Source organism: Agelaius phoeniceus, chromosome 1 (assembly GCF_051311805.1).
Source record: "Agelaius phoeniceus isolate bAgePho1 chromosome 1, bAgePho1.hap1, whole genome shotgun sequence".
NCBI classification, from domain to species: Eukaryota; Metazoa; Chordata; class Aves; order Passeriformes; family Icteridae; genus Agelaius; species Agelaius phoeniceus.
The window spans coordinates 152,213,341-152,233,152 of NC_135265.1; the positions used below are offsets into that span (position 1 = coordinate 152,213,341).

The 19,812-nt window shown below is 42.4% G+C and overlaps 1 protein-coding gene across 6 annotated transcripts in view; it reads right to left on the reverse strand.

Moving 5' to 3' along the window:
* TSNARE1 (t-SNARE domain containing 1) overlaps nt 1-19,812 on the reverse strand; it is a 469,579-nt gene that overhangs the window by 171,834 nt on the left and 277,933 nt on the right. For all 6 annotated transcript variants that reach the window (XM_054647416.2, XM_054647423.2, XM_077189516.1 and 3 more), the window contains one exon: nt 9,246-9,328. In XM_054647416.2, coding sequence (XP_054503391.1) covers nt 9,246-9,328 — 83 coding nt within the window. The remainder of the gene's footprint in view (nt 1-9,245; nt 9,329-19,812) is intronic.

Sequence of the window (19,812 nt, forward strand, 5' to 3'; positions counted from 1 at the left end):
AGGATTCACTACTCAGCACAAAAGGATACTAAATATTAGTTTTTAGGCAAAGAAGTCAAATTAGTCTAGTAAAGTGGTTTTTTGAAGGTACTTGCCTCCTGGGCACTGTTCATCACAGACTGAGGTACAATATCCAAGAGAAACAGGATGAACAATCTTACAGAGGCATGGGGGAAGGAACCTTAGCCCGTTTTCTTCCAGCTCTGCCTAAGTTTTAGGTACCAAGTCTGATGAGATGACCCTGTACTGACTGCAGATCCTTAACATTGTCCCTGTGGACAGGTGGACAGCTACACTGGTACTCATCAAGTAAATCAAGTCAAAAATCAAGACACAGAAACTGAAATATAAATCCCCATAGTAGAATTCAACTATTAGTATCACTGTGGCTTTGGAAACCAATGTGGCATCTTTAGAGTCACCCAGTGGTTTGGGTTGGACTTCAAAGATCATCTCCTTCCAAACCCCCCACCATGGACAGGGACACCTTCCACTATACCAGGTTGCTCCAAACCCCATCCAACCTGGCCTTGGACACTTCCAGGGACAAGGCAACCACAGCTTCTCTGGGTGATAAGTGCCAAGGCCTTCACTCTGCCAGCGAAGAATTTCACCCTTATATCTGACAGAAATTGACCCTTTGTCAGTTTAAAGCCATTGCCCCATTGCTCCTGCAACTCCAGGCCCTTCTTAAAATTCCCTCTCCAGGTTTCCTTCAGGCTCTGGAAGAGGCTCTAAGGTCTCCCCAGACCCTTCTCTTCTCCAGGCTGGACACCCCAGCTGTCCCAGCCTGGCCCCAGAGCAGAGGGAGCAGAGGGTCTCCAGCTCTCTGAGCATCTTTGTGGCCTCCTCTGACTCACTGACACTTCAGTGACTATCAATGATGTTTTTGCCCCTGACGAGGGGAGAGGAATGATGCACCTCACCCCATCTTATCAGAAAGCTAATTAATTACCTTATTACACTACATTATTCTATATTATATTACACTATGTTACATTGCATTTAAACTGAATTTGCTAAGCACTCAACTGCACTTTATTGCACAACATCTCGTGACTGTCAGCCAACAGTCCTGACGCACACACAAGCTTGGCCCTGATAGGCCAAGGAAACAAAACACCATGACTTTGGGTAAACAATCTCCCTATTGCATTCTATTCTGCACAAATATAGGCACAGCAAATAAGATAAGAATTGTTTTGATCATTCTCTGAGGTTCAGAGAATGTGAATCCCAGAAATACTTTTGGGAAGATAGCCTTGCTTTTCTCTGTGGAGGAGAAATGTGGCTACAAGTGACTTTACATGAAATACGTGAGGAATGGTGACACTGCCTGGACAGAGTCCCCGCAGCAGACAGGAAAACTGAGCAGGAGAACACTGCTGCCTGCATCTGCAGATTTTCAGCAGAGCTTTCCAGTGCAAACATTGACCAAGCTTGACCATTTTGCTGCTTGATGAGATGTGACAAGCTCACAGCCCAGTGCAATAACACTTCAGGCTACACAGCTGGGACTCAAGGATACTTAAATTCTGTTCCTCATTTCCATGGATCCCAGTTAGGTATGCATCTCCAGTGATAGTATTCCTAACTCCTTGGTATCTCTAGCCCATTAAGAGGTAAGTTTAATACAATTTCTCAAAGCTTTGACCTTTGAGCAGGGCAATTTATTATATGTGCTGCCACTGGGCACAAAGATGAGTCTAAGTGTGGTTTTCCAGTCAGTAACCAAGGATTTCCATTCACTCCTCTGTTAAATGAGGCCATTAAGAGAAATGTAACTCACTAGTTTATGCTGCTGCTAGCAAGGGAAAATTGCTTTTTAATCTCTGACCCCTCAAAATGAAATTGTACCCTGGAAAGAGATTCTGTTAAACAAATGAATTAGAAAAACAAAAGACAGTCTGTGATTTCCTTCTGCCATCTCTGACTCACCACAGATCAGACTTGTTCAGAGCTTTCAAAGAGAAAATTCTTGCCTTTGAAATACTGAATGCAGGCCACCATAATCAGTGTAACTGGTATTCTTAAAATAAGAATATTCTTTACTTGGAACAGCCCCAGAGCTGCATTCCACCAAGGTGAACAGTCAGTAAAATCTGTGTCCTGCCTACTCATCTTCTCACCAGAGAAAACAAATTGATCACCAAAGGCTCACCACTAAACTTGCTCCCAAGTCTTTCATATCACACCAAATCACAGAATGGTTTGGGTCAGGTGGAACCTTAAAGATCATCCAGCTCCAACCCCCTGCCATGGGCAGGGACACCTTCCACCATCCCAGGTTGCTCCAAGCCCTGTCCAACCTGGCCTTGGACGATTCCAGGGATGAAGCAGGCACAGCTTCTCTGGGTAACCTGTGCCAGGGCCTCACCACCCTCACAGGGAAGGATTTCTTCCTAATATCCAATCTAAACATGCAATCTGTCAGTTTAAAGCCATTCCCCATTGTCTTATCACTCTGCCCTTGTAAAAGTTCCTCTCCAGATTTGTTGTTTCCCCCTCCAGGTACCTCAAAGGCCACAATAAGTTTATCCTGGAGTCCTCTCTTCTCCAAGCTGAACAATCACAATTCTCTGAGCCTTTCCTCACAGGAGAGGTGTTTCATCCCTCAAATCATGTTCATGGCCTCCTCTTGATTCCTTCCCTTCTCTACTCATGCCCCTTCCGCTTCCTTCTTGAATGTTTTGTGCTTAAATAAAAAATGAGCTCGCAGTGGATAATTTATTTCTTTCCTTCCAAAAATTTCACAGCTGGTTTTGTATAATAAAGGGGAAAAAAAAAAGGCTAAGCTACTACCTGGATCAGGCATCTCCTCCTTTTGGATGGTACAAATGAAGAGATGATCTGCTGTGATTAAAAACGGCCTGAAAGATTTTACCTTTACACACAGGAACACACGACATCCAAAAGCTCTAAACAACCCCTTTCTTAATAAATATTTGATCACACAGATCCATTATTTACAGAAAACAAAGAGAGTTTTAAATAAATGTTGTGGCTCAGACCTTACTGAGGTTAAGTTGCTGGATTCTCACAGTTCATTTATCACACGGACTGGCACTGACTTGAACACCACTTCCCACAGAAAGCAGCTGTTTTGTAAATGGCTGCATTAAAATACAGTAAAAAAGCAGGCAAAGGCAGAAGCTGCTTCAAAATAAAGCACTCTACAATCTGAAAACTCAGCCTGCTGTTTATTGGGAGCCAGTGAGCAAAGAAAAAAGGAGGCAGAAGTTTTATTCCAACCAACTGCTGCTGGTGAAGGGTCTAGAGCACGAGTCTGATTGATGCCTTGAGAAGGCTGACCTGGCACAGAGACTGGACAGAGCTAAAGAATAAAGTTGGGATTTATTAGAAGGCCTCAATAGATCCACCTTAGGCAGCACAAGAGCCCAGCCAGGGCTATACCCAAGATGAACCCAAAATGTTCACAAAATGCACGACCGGTCACGGGGTCTCACACTTCTATAAATTCTAGTACATTTGCATATTGGAGTTAAATGTCCAATTACAACTCCAGCCCATGAAGTCCCATCCTTCTTACTTTTCTGTCTTCATTCTGCCATTGTTTGTGCTCTTGGGCCTGAGATTTGGATCATTTGTCCTTGGTCCCCAGCTAGAGAAGGAATTGTTTTGTCTCCCTACTCTGTGAAGAGAGCTCACCATCCCCTAATACAAAGCTCAGAATTACACACTAAAGCAGCATAGAATCTGAGAAATATAAAAGCTAAAACCTGAGGCATCATGTTGAGGAGCAGCTGAGGGAGCTCAGCCTGGAGAAAATGAGGCTCAGGAAGGACCTTCTTACTCTCTACAGCTCCCTGAGAGGAAGGTGTAGCCAGGTGGGGTCAGTCTCTTCTCCCAGGTAAAAAGCGACAGGTTAAGGAGAAATGGCCTCAATTTGCATCAAGATAATCCAACAACACTGGTTCCCCATGGCTTTGCAGTTGCTGCATGACTGCTGATCAGGTCAGGGTGCAATCGTGGTGCCAGTTGGCTCTTAATTATAAAACTAAGGTTAAAATTATTTAGTGGCAGCAAAAGACAGGGTCTTAGAGCATATCCACAGTGAAGAGAAGGAGATGATCTTCATTGTCACAATATTTATAAGCAACAAGTGCTTTGAGAGGCTACCATGCCAAAAAACTTCAATGACTCTGAGAAGGTGATTTTTGAAACTCAAATTTTCTTTTGTTGTTAAAATACCAATGAGTTATTTGCACAAAAGTTGAAGACAGTCCCTTATCAGTGGTCCCCAGGCAATAAGATTTCTGCAAATATCACAGATTTCTGAGGCTTTTTTTCCTCAGAGCTCCAGCCTCCAAAGTGCCCCTCTGTGTACCCATGAAAGCCAGACCCAGGAATTGCTCCATTACTGGAAAAAAACCTCATTGTTCTTAGACTACACAAGTGGGTCATGAACTGTTGTTTGCCTTTCAATGCCAGTGAATCCAAATTAGCTTGACTTCCACAGAGGATATAGGGAAGGAAAGCAACCAGCATGAATCAGAGCAACACAAGCAGCTCTTCCAAAACAAATTAGCTTCAGCAGTCAGCACACAGAGTCCTTCAGTCAGTGAGGCCAAGCTGAACTTAGGCCAAACTTTGCATGAAAAAAAAAAAAAGAGCAACTGGTTTAATGTGCACCCATGGAGTCTGTGTTGGTTTCCTCTCCTTCCTCTCAATCCACCTGCAGGAAGCTCTGAGCAAAGTGAGCAAAGTAAAAGTGCACATCTCCACACAGCCACCCCTTTGGTGTGATGTCCAGCCCACCTAAACTAACCTCAAGGGCAGGTTGGGTGTCTAGATATTCCCTTTTTCCCAATAAAGAGACAGGTGATAGGCATGGGATTAATTTTCCATGGAATATTTGTAGTATAATTGATGTAATCTCAATTCAATGGCCAAAGGAGAGAACAAAGTTGTCCTAAGAGGCAGCCAGCAGACCCCTCTATGTCAGACATCTCCTGTGGGATGAGACAAGATGTGCTGAAAGCAATTCCTTCCTCATGTATCATGGAAAGGAGACACTTAAACATCCACCAGCACCAAAAACACTCATATCTGGTCCAATAAATCCCTCTCTTCCAGAGAGCAGTTTGACCCAAGTTAAAATTGGTGTTTTGAGACGGGTGGGATGAATCATTTTCTGTGGGGGCAGGGAAAAGGAAATTTCAAGAGGCAAATCTGGGCTGTTGGTATTAATGGCAGGAGTCATCATTCCTGCTCGAGGCCCAAGAGAAATGAGACCCTCACTGAAAAGAAAGGCATGGAAGCAGGACCAGTGCAGGAGAGAACTTCTACTGGCTTCTCCCTGCCACATTTGTCTGCCCCTCAGTCATTTTTCAAACTCAGATTTTCTATTGAAGGTAGTATAAAAAAGTCAAAATTGTCACATTTCTGTGGCCAACAGGGTTTTCATATGGAAAAAGGCTTCCTTTTTGTACCAAAATTCAACTCTTACTGCTTTCATCTGCATTTTGACCCTGTGTGTTCCCACAGATAATGCACTGAGGCAGCTTAACTGTGACTTGTAGTAAAAATAAGTTTAGGCAGAAACAATTATTTTCCAATTATAATTTCAAATGAAAGAAAAAAATATCTGCTTTTATTTATATATATTCCAAAGCTCTGACAGCTCCCACTAATCTTTTAGAGTTTAGATGGGGCACATGAGAATTCATTCAGAGTAATAAAACACTGCTGCTAGCACACACATCTCAAGAGGAAGGAGCACCTTACCAAATTTAAAATGCAGACAAAGGAGCTTCTTGTGAAGATATTTACTTCCTTTTTAAACATTTCTAGCATTTCAGGGAAACTAAATGTCTTATTTTCTAATAGCTAAGAAAAAACTATTTACCTGTTCTTTGTTATGTTAATGTGCAGGTTGGGACTGGTTCTCCAAGTTGTATTGTTGAAGTGACTGCATGGGTTACATGCAAATATTATGCTAAATAACCAGGCACTGAATCATTATTCCTGACAGAAATCCCTCCATTAAGTTCTACAGAAGGTCTTAAACTCAAATGTTTCAGTGGTGTTGACATTTCTGATTTCTCAATTTATGTATACATTTGTTGGTAGACTAATAAAAACACTACACTGACTAATAAAAATACTGCATACACACACACACACGCATTTATATATATATAAACAGCAATAAATAACAAATGTTTGTAAGCCAGCCTGCATTTACAGGATAATCACACTGTAACATAAGTAACAAGCAAACATACTCATGAATTAGCAGTTTAACATGAGAAGGAAAACTGCTCAGTAAGATTTAAGAAACAGTTTGTGCCTTTGGTCCCTGAGCAGCACAGATGAGCACAGATGGAATTTGGAGCATGCAAAGCTCTGGCAGGTCCCTTAAAAGCAGCTCACCCCCAGGGCCATCTGGCTGATGGCTCTTCCAAACCCATCCCAGATATTTCCAAAGCATCCAGAACCAGGCAAAACCACCAGGAAGGACGGCCTGTACTCACACTGCATTATCCAAACGTCTGCAAGGGGCACCAGCCTTCCTCCCTGCAGCATCCCTGAGGGCTGTGGCACCAGGGCCCTTCCTGTCCTGTGACCGCGGTCACAAGGGTTTTCAGGATGAAGTAGAGACGAGAATGTTGACTCCATGATCAGAAGGCTTGATTTATTATTTTATGATTTATGTTACATTAAGACTATACTAAAAAGAAATAGGAAAGGTTTCTTGAGAAGCTAGCTAAGCTAAGAATAGAAAAAAATGAATAACAAAGATTTGTGTCTCAGACAGAGAGCAAGAGCCAGCTCTGCCATGAGTGGTCAGGAAATCCAAGCATCCACAGGAGACCAATCACGGGTCTGCCTGTTGCATTCCACAGCAGCAGATAACCATTGTTTACTTTTGGTTGCTGAAACTGCAGCTTCTCACAAGGAAAAATCCTAAGAAAGGATTTTTCATGAAAGATGTCTGCGACACTGTCCCACCATGGGGACCGTGTCCCTCTGGGAGTAAGATGAGCAGATTTTGTGGCACACAACACGTGAGGCATCTTGTCCAGCCCCAGGCCAGCAGTGGAAGTGACAAAAATGTCACCTCATTTTCTGTTCATGGTGACACAGAGTGGAGCTGGGTTTATGTTGGAACCCTGGTTACTGAGAGTTTTAGACTTTCTGTGCTGACAGGCACTGAGCCCCAAGAAGACACTGCATTTGACCTGGGGCTGTGGAGAAGGCTTCCAAAATTGAATGATAGAACTGAGATTATGGGTGTGGAGTTTGAATAGAAGTGTGTGATATCACAGGGTGGAAAACTTTGAGTTTAAGGTTTTAGAATCTAGTAATATCTATTAAACAATATGGAGGTTTTACAGAGGAGGCTGTCCTTCCTCACCTTCTTCTTCATGGGTTTGGGTGGTTTTGTGCAATTGGATAAAAAAATCCTCATTTCGAGCCATGGGTGGTTGGTTATTGGGTTAAAACTAAAAATAATTTAGGTGTCATTTCTTAATTGAAAATTTATCCTTAAAAGGCCACGCAGAAAGAGAGATAGGTCTCCATTTTTAGTTTGTTAGAGTGAAGTGCTGTAGAACTCAGGGTTTGTGAGACTGTAACGTAAATAAGAACTAATAAACATCTGAGTCTGAACAAGAAATACCATCTCACATATTTAATCCTGACCCTGGCAAAAAGAAGCAAAGACTCTGCAGGTTTACACAGATTTTTCTGGTGATCCACATCCAGTAGGGCACAGGACAGTTCTCTGTGCTCCACAGGAGATCTGGATTGCACATTTCCTTTAGCAACCAAAGTTTTTAAAGTGATATTTGTCATTATGGGCTTGTTTCAAGTGCAAGAGAGACTCTGTTTTCTCACGTACACCAATCAGTTCATATTTATGCCCTTGGCAGGGGTTGTCTCGCTAAAACTGGCTTTATCTTTACCCTGATGAGCATATCTGAGGAAAAAAGGGCCTCCTGTCTGGGCAGGCTATTTCAGCAGCTCCTGCTGGCTGAAGAAAGCAGAGCCTTTAGACTGTGCTGCATTCATTTTCTGCCTGACTCCTCTTTGACCTTCTTAGCCAAAGTCATCATTAACTCATTTGCAGCTTTGCAATCAGCTCTACAGTCAGGTCAAGTATTAAATCCATTCCAGTTTCATTTTAGACTTCATGTAACAAGTTATTTTCAAAGTGAATGCAGGATTACATGCAGGGCCACACACATTATCTTAAATATATATACATTAAAAACCAACATGGAGCTGAAGACGGCGCTTATTTTCTGCAATATCAAAGTTCTACAAAACTCACTCTTATTACCCAAAATTGGGACAATGTGTTTCAGCAGAAAATGAGCTGTAGATAATTTTAAAATCACGTCACTCCATTGCATCAGAGTAGAATGCCTGTGAGTTCTCCTCCTTTGGTCTGGAAGATTCAGAGTTCACTGTGTCCAAGGACAACTAACAGGCACCACGTGCTCTCAGACACCTCAGCTACATTTTGTCAAAACTCCAGACACATGGAAATCACCAATTTATGCTTGAGGAAAAAAAGAAAACAAGCAGGTTTTCCTTCTGTCAGTCACAATGCAACTGAAAACAATTTTTTGATTGTTCATTTCCCCACCCCCCTTCATCCCCCTTGAAAGTACTAACTATAACCATCAAAGAGTTCCTTCTGGGCAAGCTGTTTTCAAAAAGATTAATTTTTGTGTGTGTATGTGTGTGTGCGTTTATGTTTTATTCTTGATCCAATGAAAGAAAAAAAAAAAAAAACAATTCACAAAAAAATCTCTCAAATTGCTTTTGAAAAGCGCTGAACACCACCACCACCACAGCCATTATTCACCAACCACATCATGCTGTTTGACAACTCAAGTTGTTTTCTTGAAGTACTGTTTCCTGATTATAGGGAAACACACCAAACAGAAGCACATATGCACTTAAATGATGTGCTTTTTATGGTGTCTTTCCAAGAACAACTGTAGCTAATTGTTGACTTTCCTACTGGCAAATGTCTGTTTAATATGCAGATTTCTTAATGACTACTCTAAAGTAAATTGGCTGTGCTACGGTAATCTAATCATATATATATATTTATATATATAAAATGGTTTAGAATACTTAGAATATGCTTTACCATCTTTCCACGTAGAACAAATCCATGTGCCCAGTGGTTCACAGCTGCCAGGTGTTTTGTTTATTGTAAATACAATCACTGAAAGCATTTGTAGGATTTTTTTAGTCCCACTTACTTGGTGCTGGCTTGCTTTTGCCAACTGCTCATTGGCTGATTCTACGTTGGAAGAAGAGGCCTCAATGTTGGCTTCAATGCTATCTGCAAATTAAAAGAAGATAATTACAGGGTAATTAAACCAAATTACCAAAAAAAAAATTACAAATGACAAATTAAACCAAAAAAACAAAGGTTTTACACCAACAGCAATTCAACAATTTACTCATAGGCATAAAGAGAGGAGCAGCCTCTTGTTTGTGACCTGTATTTCTGCAGGGAAGTAGGACCAACACCCATTCTGATGAACACCCAACCCATCAGTCAGAGGCAGGATGACTGACAGCTCTCCTGTGATGGGATGGAGGCTGCCTCTCATCCCATTCCTTCTGAATGAAGGGAATGGGAAGAGTGGGGAATCAATGGGAAGAGTGACAGGGAATCCAACAGAAAGTGGCTCAAGACTGACAAACTTACTGGATTAAATCACAGAAGGGACATGGCACCTGAAATTATCTCATTATTAGAGCTCAGGGATAAAATTCCTGTGGGTGCATGTGGGTTATTGATCATGCCCAGGTGTCTCTTCTTGATCAAATAATCTCAGACAATATCACAGAGGGCAAATCCACGGTGTGCAATTCCTCCCACTCTCCAGGAGTGGATCAGATTAAACAAACCACAAACCAAACTCCTGGATCACATTTCCAAGCTGCAGGGGAGGTCTGTAAAATGGCTCAGATTGAGAAAAATTGCTGGAATCTACAATTAAGGGAGAAGAATCTCACCCTACATTGCTATGTTTGGCGCTGGGGGAGGCCTGGATGAACCAGAGGGAATCAAAACGAGACTGGAAAAGAAAGATTATCAGCTACCCGTCACAACTGGGTCCCCACTTCCATCAAAATCAAATATTAACTTTGACTCCTCACAGCTATGGTATAAAACCTGCAAAAAAAAATTTCTTTTTCCAGCAGAAATCTTGGAAATCTTGACCGGCTTGTCCTCCAAGAGATGTGCAACCAATTTCTGCTCACAGTGGAAGAGGATGTGCCCTTGGTCTGTTTCTTGATCAACTGGGTGGTTTTGAACACAAAATGCATCACAGGGTGCATGAACTCGATTGGGAGAACTCAGCCTCAGGTAGAAATTGGAGAACAAAGTTCCGGGGATTTCTCTAATCCTTAATAAAATCAACTGAAATTCTTCAATTAATAGTATAAGGAGTTGGATTAAGACATGCCACAAAAGATTAAAGTAATTTATTCTTTAAGGTTCTAAAGGAAAGAACAGGAATTAATCTTGCCACTTTTGTGGTGGACAAAGAAATGAGGGTTTGCAGATAATTTGTGGAAAGTGCTTGCATTCACATTTTTGCCATTTTTAAATGAAAGAGTGTTAAAGTCTGTTAAGGTAATTGTTCACTTAAAATAAGATACATTTTTAGAAAAGCAAAGAAAAGGAAAAAAAAAAAAACCACAAACAAAAGAGAAAAAGAGTAAACCCCCAGTGCCTAATCAATGTAACAGAATCTGGTCATGTATAAAGTTCCTTGGGATCTTAGTGCAGACACCCTTCACTGCTCAGCATGTCCTAAAGGCTGATTGGCCTCAGAAAACGAATCATTTCGGCAGAGAGGAGCTACAGAGGAGAAATGTATTAAATGTATCCTTCTAAAACAAGAGTAATCTGTCTGCACTTCTCCTGGGGAAGAAGGAAATCATGGAAGCAGCTTAATTTAGTTCCCTTAAAAGGCCCCCCAGAGGAACCCAACACTTTCCTCTGCCTGCAGGGAGGCCCGAGGAGATTTGCCTTTGTTAGATAAAATTAAACACTGTTCACGCCCCCTTAGAGCTCCCTGGAATGGGAGAGCCACACCTTGGGCAGAGCTTTTGAGAACATCATCTCTGTTTTTCCCAGCTTAGAAGGATGTGCTCCATGTCCTGGGTGAGTTGATGGCAAGTCACAGAGGGAGCCTGGGCCCTGGTGGAATTATTTCTGCTCACTCTTTCTGCCAGTGGGGGAATACCAGCCTTGGAATAAGTAAAGCTCCCATTTAAATCCTATTTTTTTGAAGCAACTTGTAATCCTGAGGCACAGGGGAAAAACTAAGACAAACAAAAAAAACCCACCAAACCAGATCTAAAACTCTACAATAATGAGACATAAATATGTAGAGCAATCTAAGCAGATATTTCTGCTGATTAACACAGGGAAGCAAGGAGAGGAAAGAGAATTTGGCTCAAATCATAGAGAAATAAGCAATAATTCAATGATGTTAATAAGTCGGTGATGGATATGTCACTGACAGACATTTCAGTGACTCTTTGCTGAACAAGTGGTGGTTCACAGCCTCAGCCTGGCCACTCTCAGGCTCCTTCCCAAGGTACCTCACTTGGGGATGGAGAGACAAGGGTGGCAGGGTCCTCAGCAGGCTGAAAAACACCTGCTGGAGGGATCTGCCTTTTCCTTTGGCTTTGGATTTGGGATGAAGGGACAGTGAGTTTGTTCCCAAATAGATAAGATAAACCAGCCCTGGGTCTGGAATTTCTCAAAGAAACTGAATCCCACAGCAGCTTTCTGCCTTCAGACTCTGGTGACAAATTTATTGTGCAATTTGAGAACAAAAATCCCAAGGGGATGCAGTCGACATTTTGATAAACTCAGGGATGGGGCTGCACCAAAGCAGATGGTGTTTGCAACCAAATACATCAGAGAATTAGGAAAATATTTATAATTTTTCATCTAAAACACAGTCTTGCAATAGCAGTAGTGAAGGTGATAGAGCTAGCCAGGCTTTAGATTCAGTTTTTTATGATTTTATGGCACATTTATCACACAGAGATGGAAATAATGATGACCCCAAGAGGTATTTTTCAATTCCAGCTATTTATCTGTGTCCTGAGATCAAGCCCTTCTAATGACCATTTCTTATATGGGAAATCCCTAGATTGAGAGTGGCTGGAGTGGGGGTTTTGCCCCAATCTTTCAAGGAATCACTCACATGGCCTGGATTTTTACAGCAGCAACGATGGATTGGTTTCACAAGGCAGAATTTCAGCTAAATCACTTGAAAGACAGGAAAGTGAGCTCATGAATGAGAATTTTTAAATGCTCCCACTTGGCAGTAACCAAAATGGGCCCCTTCAGGTTTTCATAGTATGCTTTTATTTTTAGCACTTTAATAAGCTTAACCCTCTTTTATGGCTACAACTTCTGGCTAAAAATAATCAATATAGCACACTGAGAGGCACAATAAAAAGAAGAAGGAAAAAAATAAAAGAAAGGAGTATTTTGGTAATGCATAAAGGTTTCTTTCCTAATTAAAAGCCAAGTTTGGAGGAAAATTGCTTTCAGCATGAAAATGAATTTTGCCCATTCGAATTGCCATGTACTTGGAAAGTTTTAAGTGTCATTCCACGAACAAAAGGCCCTCAGGCTTAGCGAAGACAAAACTGTGGATGTTAAAGGGAAGGAAAACCATGACAATTTTTCCAGAGCAAAGTTTAAAATGGCTCAGGGTTAGTCATTTGCAAACTTCAATGTAAACATCGAGTTGTAAATTCTGCACACGAGAGGATTTGTAAAATAATCGTGCTCATATGTTAAATTCAGGCTAAATGGGTCACACTGGCTTAGATTGGTGCAAGAAAATACAATTTTCAGCACTGCGAGTCATCAGGAGCTGTGGTTATTGCTTCCAAAAAAAGGCAGATAGAAGTTACCTTCCCATCTGATTTTAGCAGAGCTCTAATTCTTCCACACAGCCCTCAGAGGCAAGGACTGAGGCACTGAACAACCACTCAGCACCATTTTCCAGGCAGGCCTGGAAAGAGTATTTAAAGTACCCTAAAATGTCACAACCAGCTCTTCCTGTTCCTGTTTCTTTTTCAGCCAACAGCCCAAACCCCTAGGTCTGAATGAATAAAAGTGGCTACAGGGCAATGGCCAAACACCAGCATAAATTCACAGCACTTTTTCTCCTGAATGATTTATACTGTCCTTGAAATGCATCTTGGAAATGTCAAGTATCTGCTGCATATGGATGTGCTGGAAAATGGTACTGCCCTGCCAGGGGTTTGCCATGCCTGCCAGGATACATCTCCCAGAGATTCAACATTCAAACGTTTTCCTGTGTGTATCTGTTGGAAAACAACATGTCCTGTAAGAGAATGAGGCACCTCCTATCACCTGCTTGGTGCTAAGAGGCAGAGTGCAGAAATATTATCACTTTGGCATCTGCAGAGCAATTTACTGCTCCTTCTTACAGAGGCAAATGGCCTCAGATTCCTGATGTTTGCCACAGGAGAAGGGTCAGCGTATGAAGAGTGTCCTGAGGTGCAGGTCCTGGCCCCAGTGACCACTGCACACTCTCAGTCACCATCCAAGGCCTCCTCAACTCCCACATGATGCTCTCAGGTGGCCTGGGATAATCAATACTTTAAACCCACAAAATTAGCACATGCGAGGATATTACATCGCAACAACACTCCTGAATATTTTTTTTCTTTATTTCCTTCCTTTGCTGATCAAAAAAAGTTATTTCAACATGGGGAGTTTTTTTGTGAAGTAATTTAGGGGTGTGTTGGATTTTTTTTATTCCCCAACTAATCTCTGAAAGTAATTTACAGGGCAGGACAGCTCAAGTAGTTTTGAAGGGGAAATTCCAGAGAGTTGCCTGTAGCACATCCTTTCTTTTCACAGATTTAGAGAATCATGGACTGGTTTGAATTGGAAAGGGCCTTAAAATCAACTTGTTGCAACCCCTTCCCATGGGCAGGGACTGCTTTCACTGTCCCAGGTTTCTCCAAGCCCTGTCCAACCTGGCCTTGAACTCTTCCAGGGATGGGGAGTACATAACTTCTCTGGGCAACATTTCCCTCCTGATTTACACGCAATACATTTTTTTTTTTTTAAATTCTGTAAGACATCCAAGTTAAAGAAAAAATAAAATATGTTTCTTTAAAATTACAAATATAAAAAAAAAGACCAATTTTTTTTCCCCCAAATCCAGCTTGTGAATTTAAACAGTTTTAATACATCCCTTCATTTCATTTGTGTGCAGCATTTTTCAGAAGTCTGGTTTTGTCTATAATTAACACGAAACTCACTTTCCATCTCATAGCTGAGTTATCAAGTCCTGCTGCTGATGAAAGTAGTTTCACTCTGAGTTTGTCACCAGAATAATAAGGTTGGTAGGGGTGTGGATCCATAGAAATAAATATATTTTATATCTGCTTGCTGTCTTGGAAAGATCATATATTTTGCCTACCAAGTAAGGTCACTGATATTTACAACTTGCTTGACCTCTTTTGCTTTACATGGCTCGTTTGATTTACTTAAACTGCTCAAGCCACGTTTCCCAAACAGTCTGGCAGAGAATTGCACCTCCCAGCAGAAATAAACCACCCACCTGAGCAGCTTCTGCCTTTCTGACATTTACTGCTCAATTGCAGCATTATTAGAAACTGAGACCATAGCAGTTCTAACTTCCCCAAAAAACTGCTTTGGATAAATTGATGTGAGAAGAATCCTACGGGTGGCAATAAACCTCGTGGAAGGAAGAGCTTTGCTTCTTGTACAAAATTAGCTGGCTCATTAACTGTAATTATACCAGCCCAATCACATTATGAGGGTCAAACACAGAAATAAACACAGCAGACAGATCTTTAGGCGTTAGGAAATTTGCAAGCGTGGAGTTGCCCATCACTCTTCTCCTTGTAAACCAGCATGGGCTGTCTCACCAGCCCTGCCAGCAGGAGAGCTGAGTGTGAGAGCCCCCATGCAAGGGAGGACACAAAAATCACACTCACAGAGAGCAGGAGGAGGAGAGAAACACAAAAGCTCATGCAATTTTTGTGTTGCTTGTTATCTCCAGTAAAATGAGTCGGTCAGAGATCACAGCAGCCCACACATGGCTCCAAAAACTTTGTCACAGCAGAGGTGACCAAGCAGTGCCTCACATGAGACTGAGGCCATCCAGCCCTGTCCAGAGAGCTTCAGTGGAGGCCACCACTGCTGCAGTCCAGATAAACAGGGAAAGGTGAGTGGTATAGAGCACACCACAGAATCACAGAATGAACTGGCTTAGAAGATGCCTTAGAGATCATCTCGTTCTAACCCTCTGCCATGGGACACCTTCCACTAGACCAGGTTGGTCAGAGGCCCATCCAACCTGGCCTGGAACACCTCCAGGGGTGTGGGGCAGCCACAGCTTCCCTGGGCAGCCTGTGCCAGTGACCCACTGACCATCTCCTTCAAATTGTTGTCTATGAGGCAATTAAGGATAATAACACCATAAGGATAATAAACCCATACAATTTCAGCAGCTGGGGTGGTTTGCAATGAAGCTTGGTCAGAATTAGCAGAAACACAGCTGATGACAGGGCATAAACTGAAGGTGGACAAAGAGGTGAGAAATGGAATAGATTCAGGAACACCCCAGTGTGCCCTTCCTTCATGGGCTCTGCTCTGTACTGACACTTTACTCTGGGTCTTACCAAGGGGCTGAAAGCAACACAGCCAAGAGAAGATTTCCCAATCCATCAGGAACCAATAAGAACATAAATGTACATTTACCATAAATGTACATTTAACATTCCCATAACAGCTTCCTCTGAGATCTAGGGATCTTTACCAAATGAGAGACTTTGCAGGCCACGTTCAACTGATCAGAGATATTAAAGCTGTTAAATTCAGGTATTTGGGGACTGTTCTCGAGATGCGTTCATTTTCTGCAGATGTCACAACAGAGGCACATAACTTGGGAGGGTTTAGTTAGGGCTCCAGTTGAATGATTTCCCAGCTCAGTTTGCAGTCTGACAAGAGACTCCTGGCTGTGCCATCCCACAGTCAGACTGGAGGAGGATGTGCTGATGGGCCCTCTTGACAGTGTTTACGTGTCAGACCAGCCTTCAGGTAGAAAGGCCTGATTGGACTTGATTTCACAGGGAAAAAAACAAAAAAAAAATTAAAAAGAAAAGCAAACCCCAAACTGAAAAATCCTCCCTGCATAACAAAGCTTCCAAAATAAGCAACCCATTTGCATTCGTGCAAATCCCTTTTCCTTTAAAGGAAGTTCATTGCCATTGTTACCATCACTAGGTAATAAGTGACAATGTGGCACTTCAGTGAATGGCAGCTTCACTCAAGGGCTGAACACATGGACCCATCAAGAAGTTCCTCCTGACCAAAGAAAAGCAATAGCTGCCATGTTTTTACTTCTTTTTTCAGGTCTCTGGGCTCCAGCCTGACAGATACCAGGCAGAGATGTTTGTTAAGTGAAGGACCATCGACTTTAGATCATGTTAAGAATTTTTTTCACCCAGTTATTTTTAGATATAAAAAGTCCAGACTTCAAGACTGAAGTGAAGTAAAAGCCAACATCTAAGTCTGGATAAGTATTGGTCTAAAAACAAAGTCTGAGGAAATCTTAAGCTTGACACAGTAGGACATTGATCTGTTCTGAGGAGGCCACCAAGTTAATTAGAGGGATGGAGCACCTCAGCTAAGAGGAAAGGCTGAGACAATTGGAACTGTTCAGACTGCAAAAGAGAAGGGTTTTGGTAATCTAATTGTGGCCTTCAAATACCTGAAAGGAGCCTGCAAGATAGATGGAAAGAGATTATTAGCGAGAGCCTGAAGTGACAGGACAGGAGGGAATGGATTAAAACTGAAATAGAGTAGGTTTAGTAGGAAGAAATTCTTCCCTGTGAAGGTGGGGAGGCCCTGGAACAGGTTTCCCAGAGAAGTTGTGGTTTCCCAAAAAAGCCCCATCCCTGGAATTGTCCAGGGCCAGGCTGGATGTGGCTTGGAGCAGCCTGGGATAGTGGAAGATATTCCTGTCCATGGCAGGGGGTTGGAAGGGGTTGATCTTTAGGGTCCCTTCCAACCCAAATTCTCCTATGATTCCATGGTTCTTTCAGCCAGTGAGACTTGCTGTGCAAAGATAGATTTGTGTACATTCATTCTGGACAAAGAGGTAGGGAACTGGTAAATTCCTTCCTCTGTTTCTGCTCTTGTGATATTAAAATAGGTGGCCCCTGTGTGAGCTTGGAATCTTTTCCCATTTTAGGGAAGGATACAGATACACAAAGCTTTGTTCCAAAATGGCTCAAAAGAATCAGAAATGTGATGCTTTTAAAAGTGTGAAATGTTTTCAGAACAATGTGGGTCTTTCCTTGTGGCTTTGTGAAATGCAATGGAGCTGTAAACTGTGATAGAAGTGGAAGTTGAATTGGAGCAGTTTTGATAAGGGCTGTAGGTTTTGAGTGTTATTCTGGCATAACTATTAAGGTTCCATACACAGGTGGCATGAAAAAACAGCCTTTCTAAAACACAGATAATTTCCTTTTGCCATGGGCAAAAAAAAAAAATAAAAAAGAGCACTAACTCCTATTCAGGTCAACTTTCTTCTCACTTACAAGACAAACAGAAGCCTACAAATTGGACAAATATGCACTTGCTTTCATCAGGTTCCAATACAAATATTGGCAGCTGTGTTGTTGACACTTTCTTCAGAGGAAGTGAGGATTTAAGGATTCTCTTCTCCCCAACACCAGTCACAAAACTGACTCCATGGAAGTCTGCATACACATCCCAGTGCCACCAATCAACGTACAAGCTCACAAATATAAAATAGAGATGCTCAGTGGGAAATGCTGGGAATATTTCAGACTTTTGGGGAACTTGCAGCTCAGCTGAGTGGCCATCTAGGAGTATGGAAAGGAGTGATTGTTGCAATCACCTCAAACAGAATTTACTTCTCACAGTGCCAAGCCTTGAATCCTTGGATGCTTTGGCATCAGAATCCTTCTGTTGCCGTGACAGTAAAATTTACTGGAGATGAACCTCTGCTGGCCATCTGGAGATCTTGCAATTTGTACATCAGGTCCCCAAAGGTGTCCTCAACGCCTGCCAGAACCTCCTGGAATATTTATGCCCTGCTGTGTTGTCCTTCCAGTTGATTCTGGGGTGGTTGAAATCCTCCATGAGGACCAGAGCCTGCAAAGGTGTTCCTGTCTGTCTGCAGAGGGCCTCATCCACTTTACCTGTCCTCCTTTTAACCCTGACCCATAAAATTTCCATCAGCTTCTCATCCATCCCCAGGCATCATCCCATGTACTCCAGCTGCTCTCTCTACAAAGGGCAACTCTTCCTCCTCATTTTCCTACCCTGCCCTTCCTAAAAGAGCCTTCATCCCTCCAAGGCAACATTTCATCAAGGGGACAACCCACCACATCTCCATGATCCCAGCAAAATTGTAGCCCTGCAACTTCACGCAGATCTCCAACACGTAAGGTTTATTCCTGATACTTTGTGCATTTAGCACCTCAGCGTGCTCAGCTCCTCCAGAGGATTTGGGACATTTGTCCATGATGGAGGTGCCTTGTAGGCACTTCCCCGCCCACACCTCATTTTGGTGGCTTTGGGAACCCTTCCTGCCACACCACCCCATGTCCTCTTTCCAGTAATCCTGTCCCCTGTCCCGCAGGAATGCTGGTCACACCCTCCCTCTCCCACCATTACTAAAATTCTCCTGATGTGCTGGATCCCATCTCTCCAAAGCAGCTGCAAATCCCCACACAGGGTCCCACTGAACCCCAAACCATGTCACTGACACCAATTCTACAGCCAGTTATGGTTTTCTCCTATTAGTATCCTCCTCCTTGCTTGTTTACCCCCACCAGCAGCCCATGTGATGAAGCTGCACTGGGATGTTTTTGCCAAGAGCTCCTGCAGAATTCTGTTGGGAAGATTCTGCTGATTCCCACCTAACCCAGGCCATTGGCTTGTTTTGTTTTCAAAGGCTTGGGCTCACTGATATGGTGATTTATAATTAAATATTTCTGTCAAAAAGATGCCATGACCAGGAACTTGGGCACAGAATTTGTTTGCAGAAGACACAAAATAAGAGAGATATCCTCTCCCAAGTCTGCATTCTCTTTCTTCCCTGCATGACAGAAATTGCTCTCTCAGTGTTATCAGAGTGCTCATTAAGGAACTGGCCCACATGCCAGAAAAATTCCTTTTAGACTTTTGTAAGAAGCAAATCCCATGCACAGACCACACAAACTCTCCCTACAGCTCTCCCCAGCTCAGGTGGGGAGATTCCTGCAGGTGATGGGTTCCTGCAGTGATCCAAACAGTGGCTTCCTCTGTGAGCATTTTGCTGAGGGGCTCATCTCATATTCCCTGGTTTTGTGTTTTCCCTGAGTTTTCCAGACAAGCAGACACAGAGCTTTCATTCCATGCATGTCAGAGGAATGGACTAAAAAAAAAAATAAAGAATAACGCAAGTGTCAAGAGAGCTGTCTCTTGTCATCATGGAATTTTCACTGTGGGGGTTTCGGCATCTCTTGACTGCTGATTCTTTATCTCCCTTACTTTTGTGTAATATGAATGTCACAAGATAAACAGTGGGACCCTTCAGCAATTGCTTGGGAAGATACCTTGATTGCCTGTCAGGATTAAAAGATAGTCCTTAAAAAAACTGTTAAAAATCTGCTGGAGTGTAAGAGGAACAACAACAAAAAAAAACCCACAAAAACCTTATGCTGGCTCAAAGACAAAATGTCCTACTTAGTCTC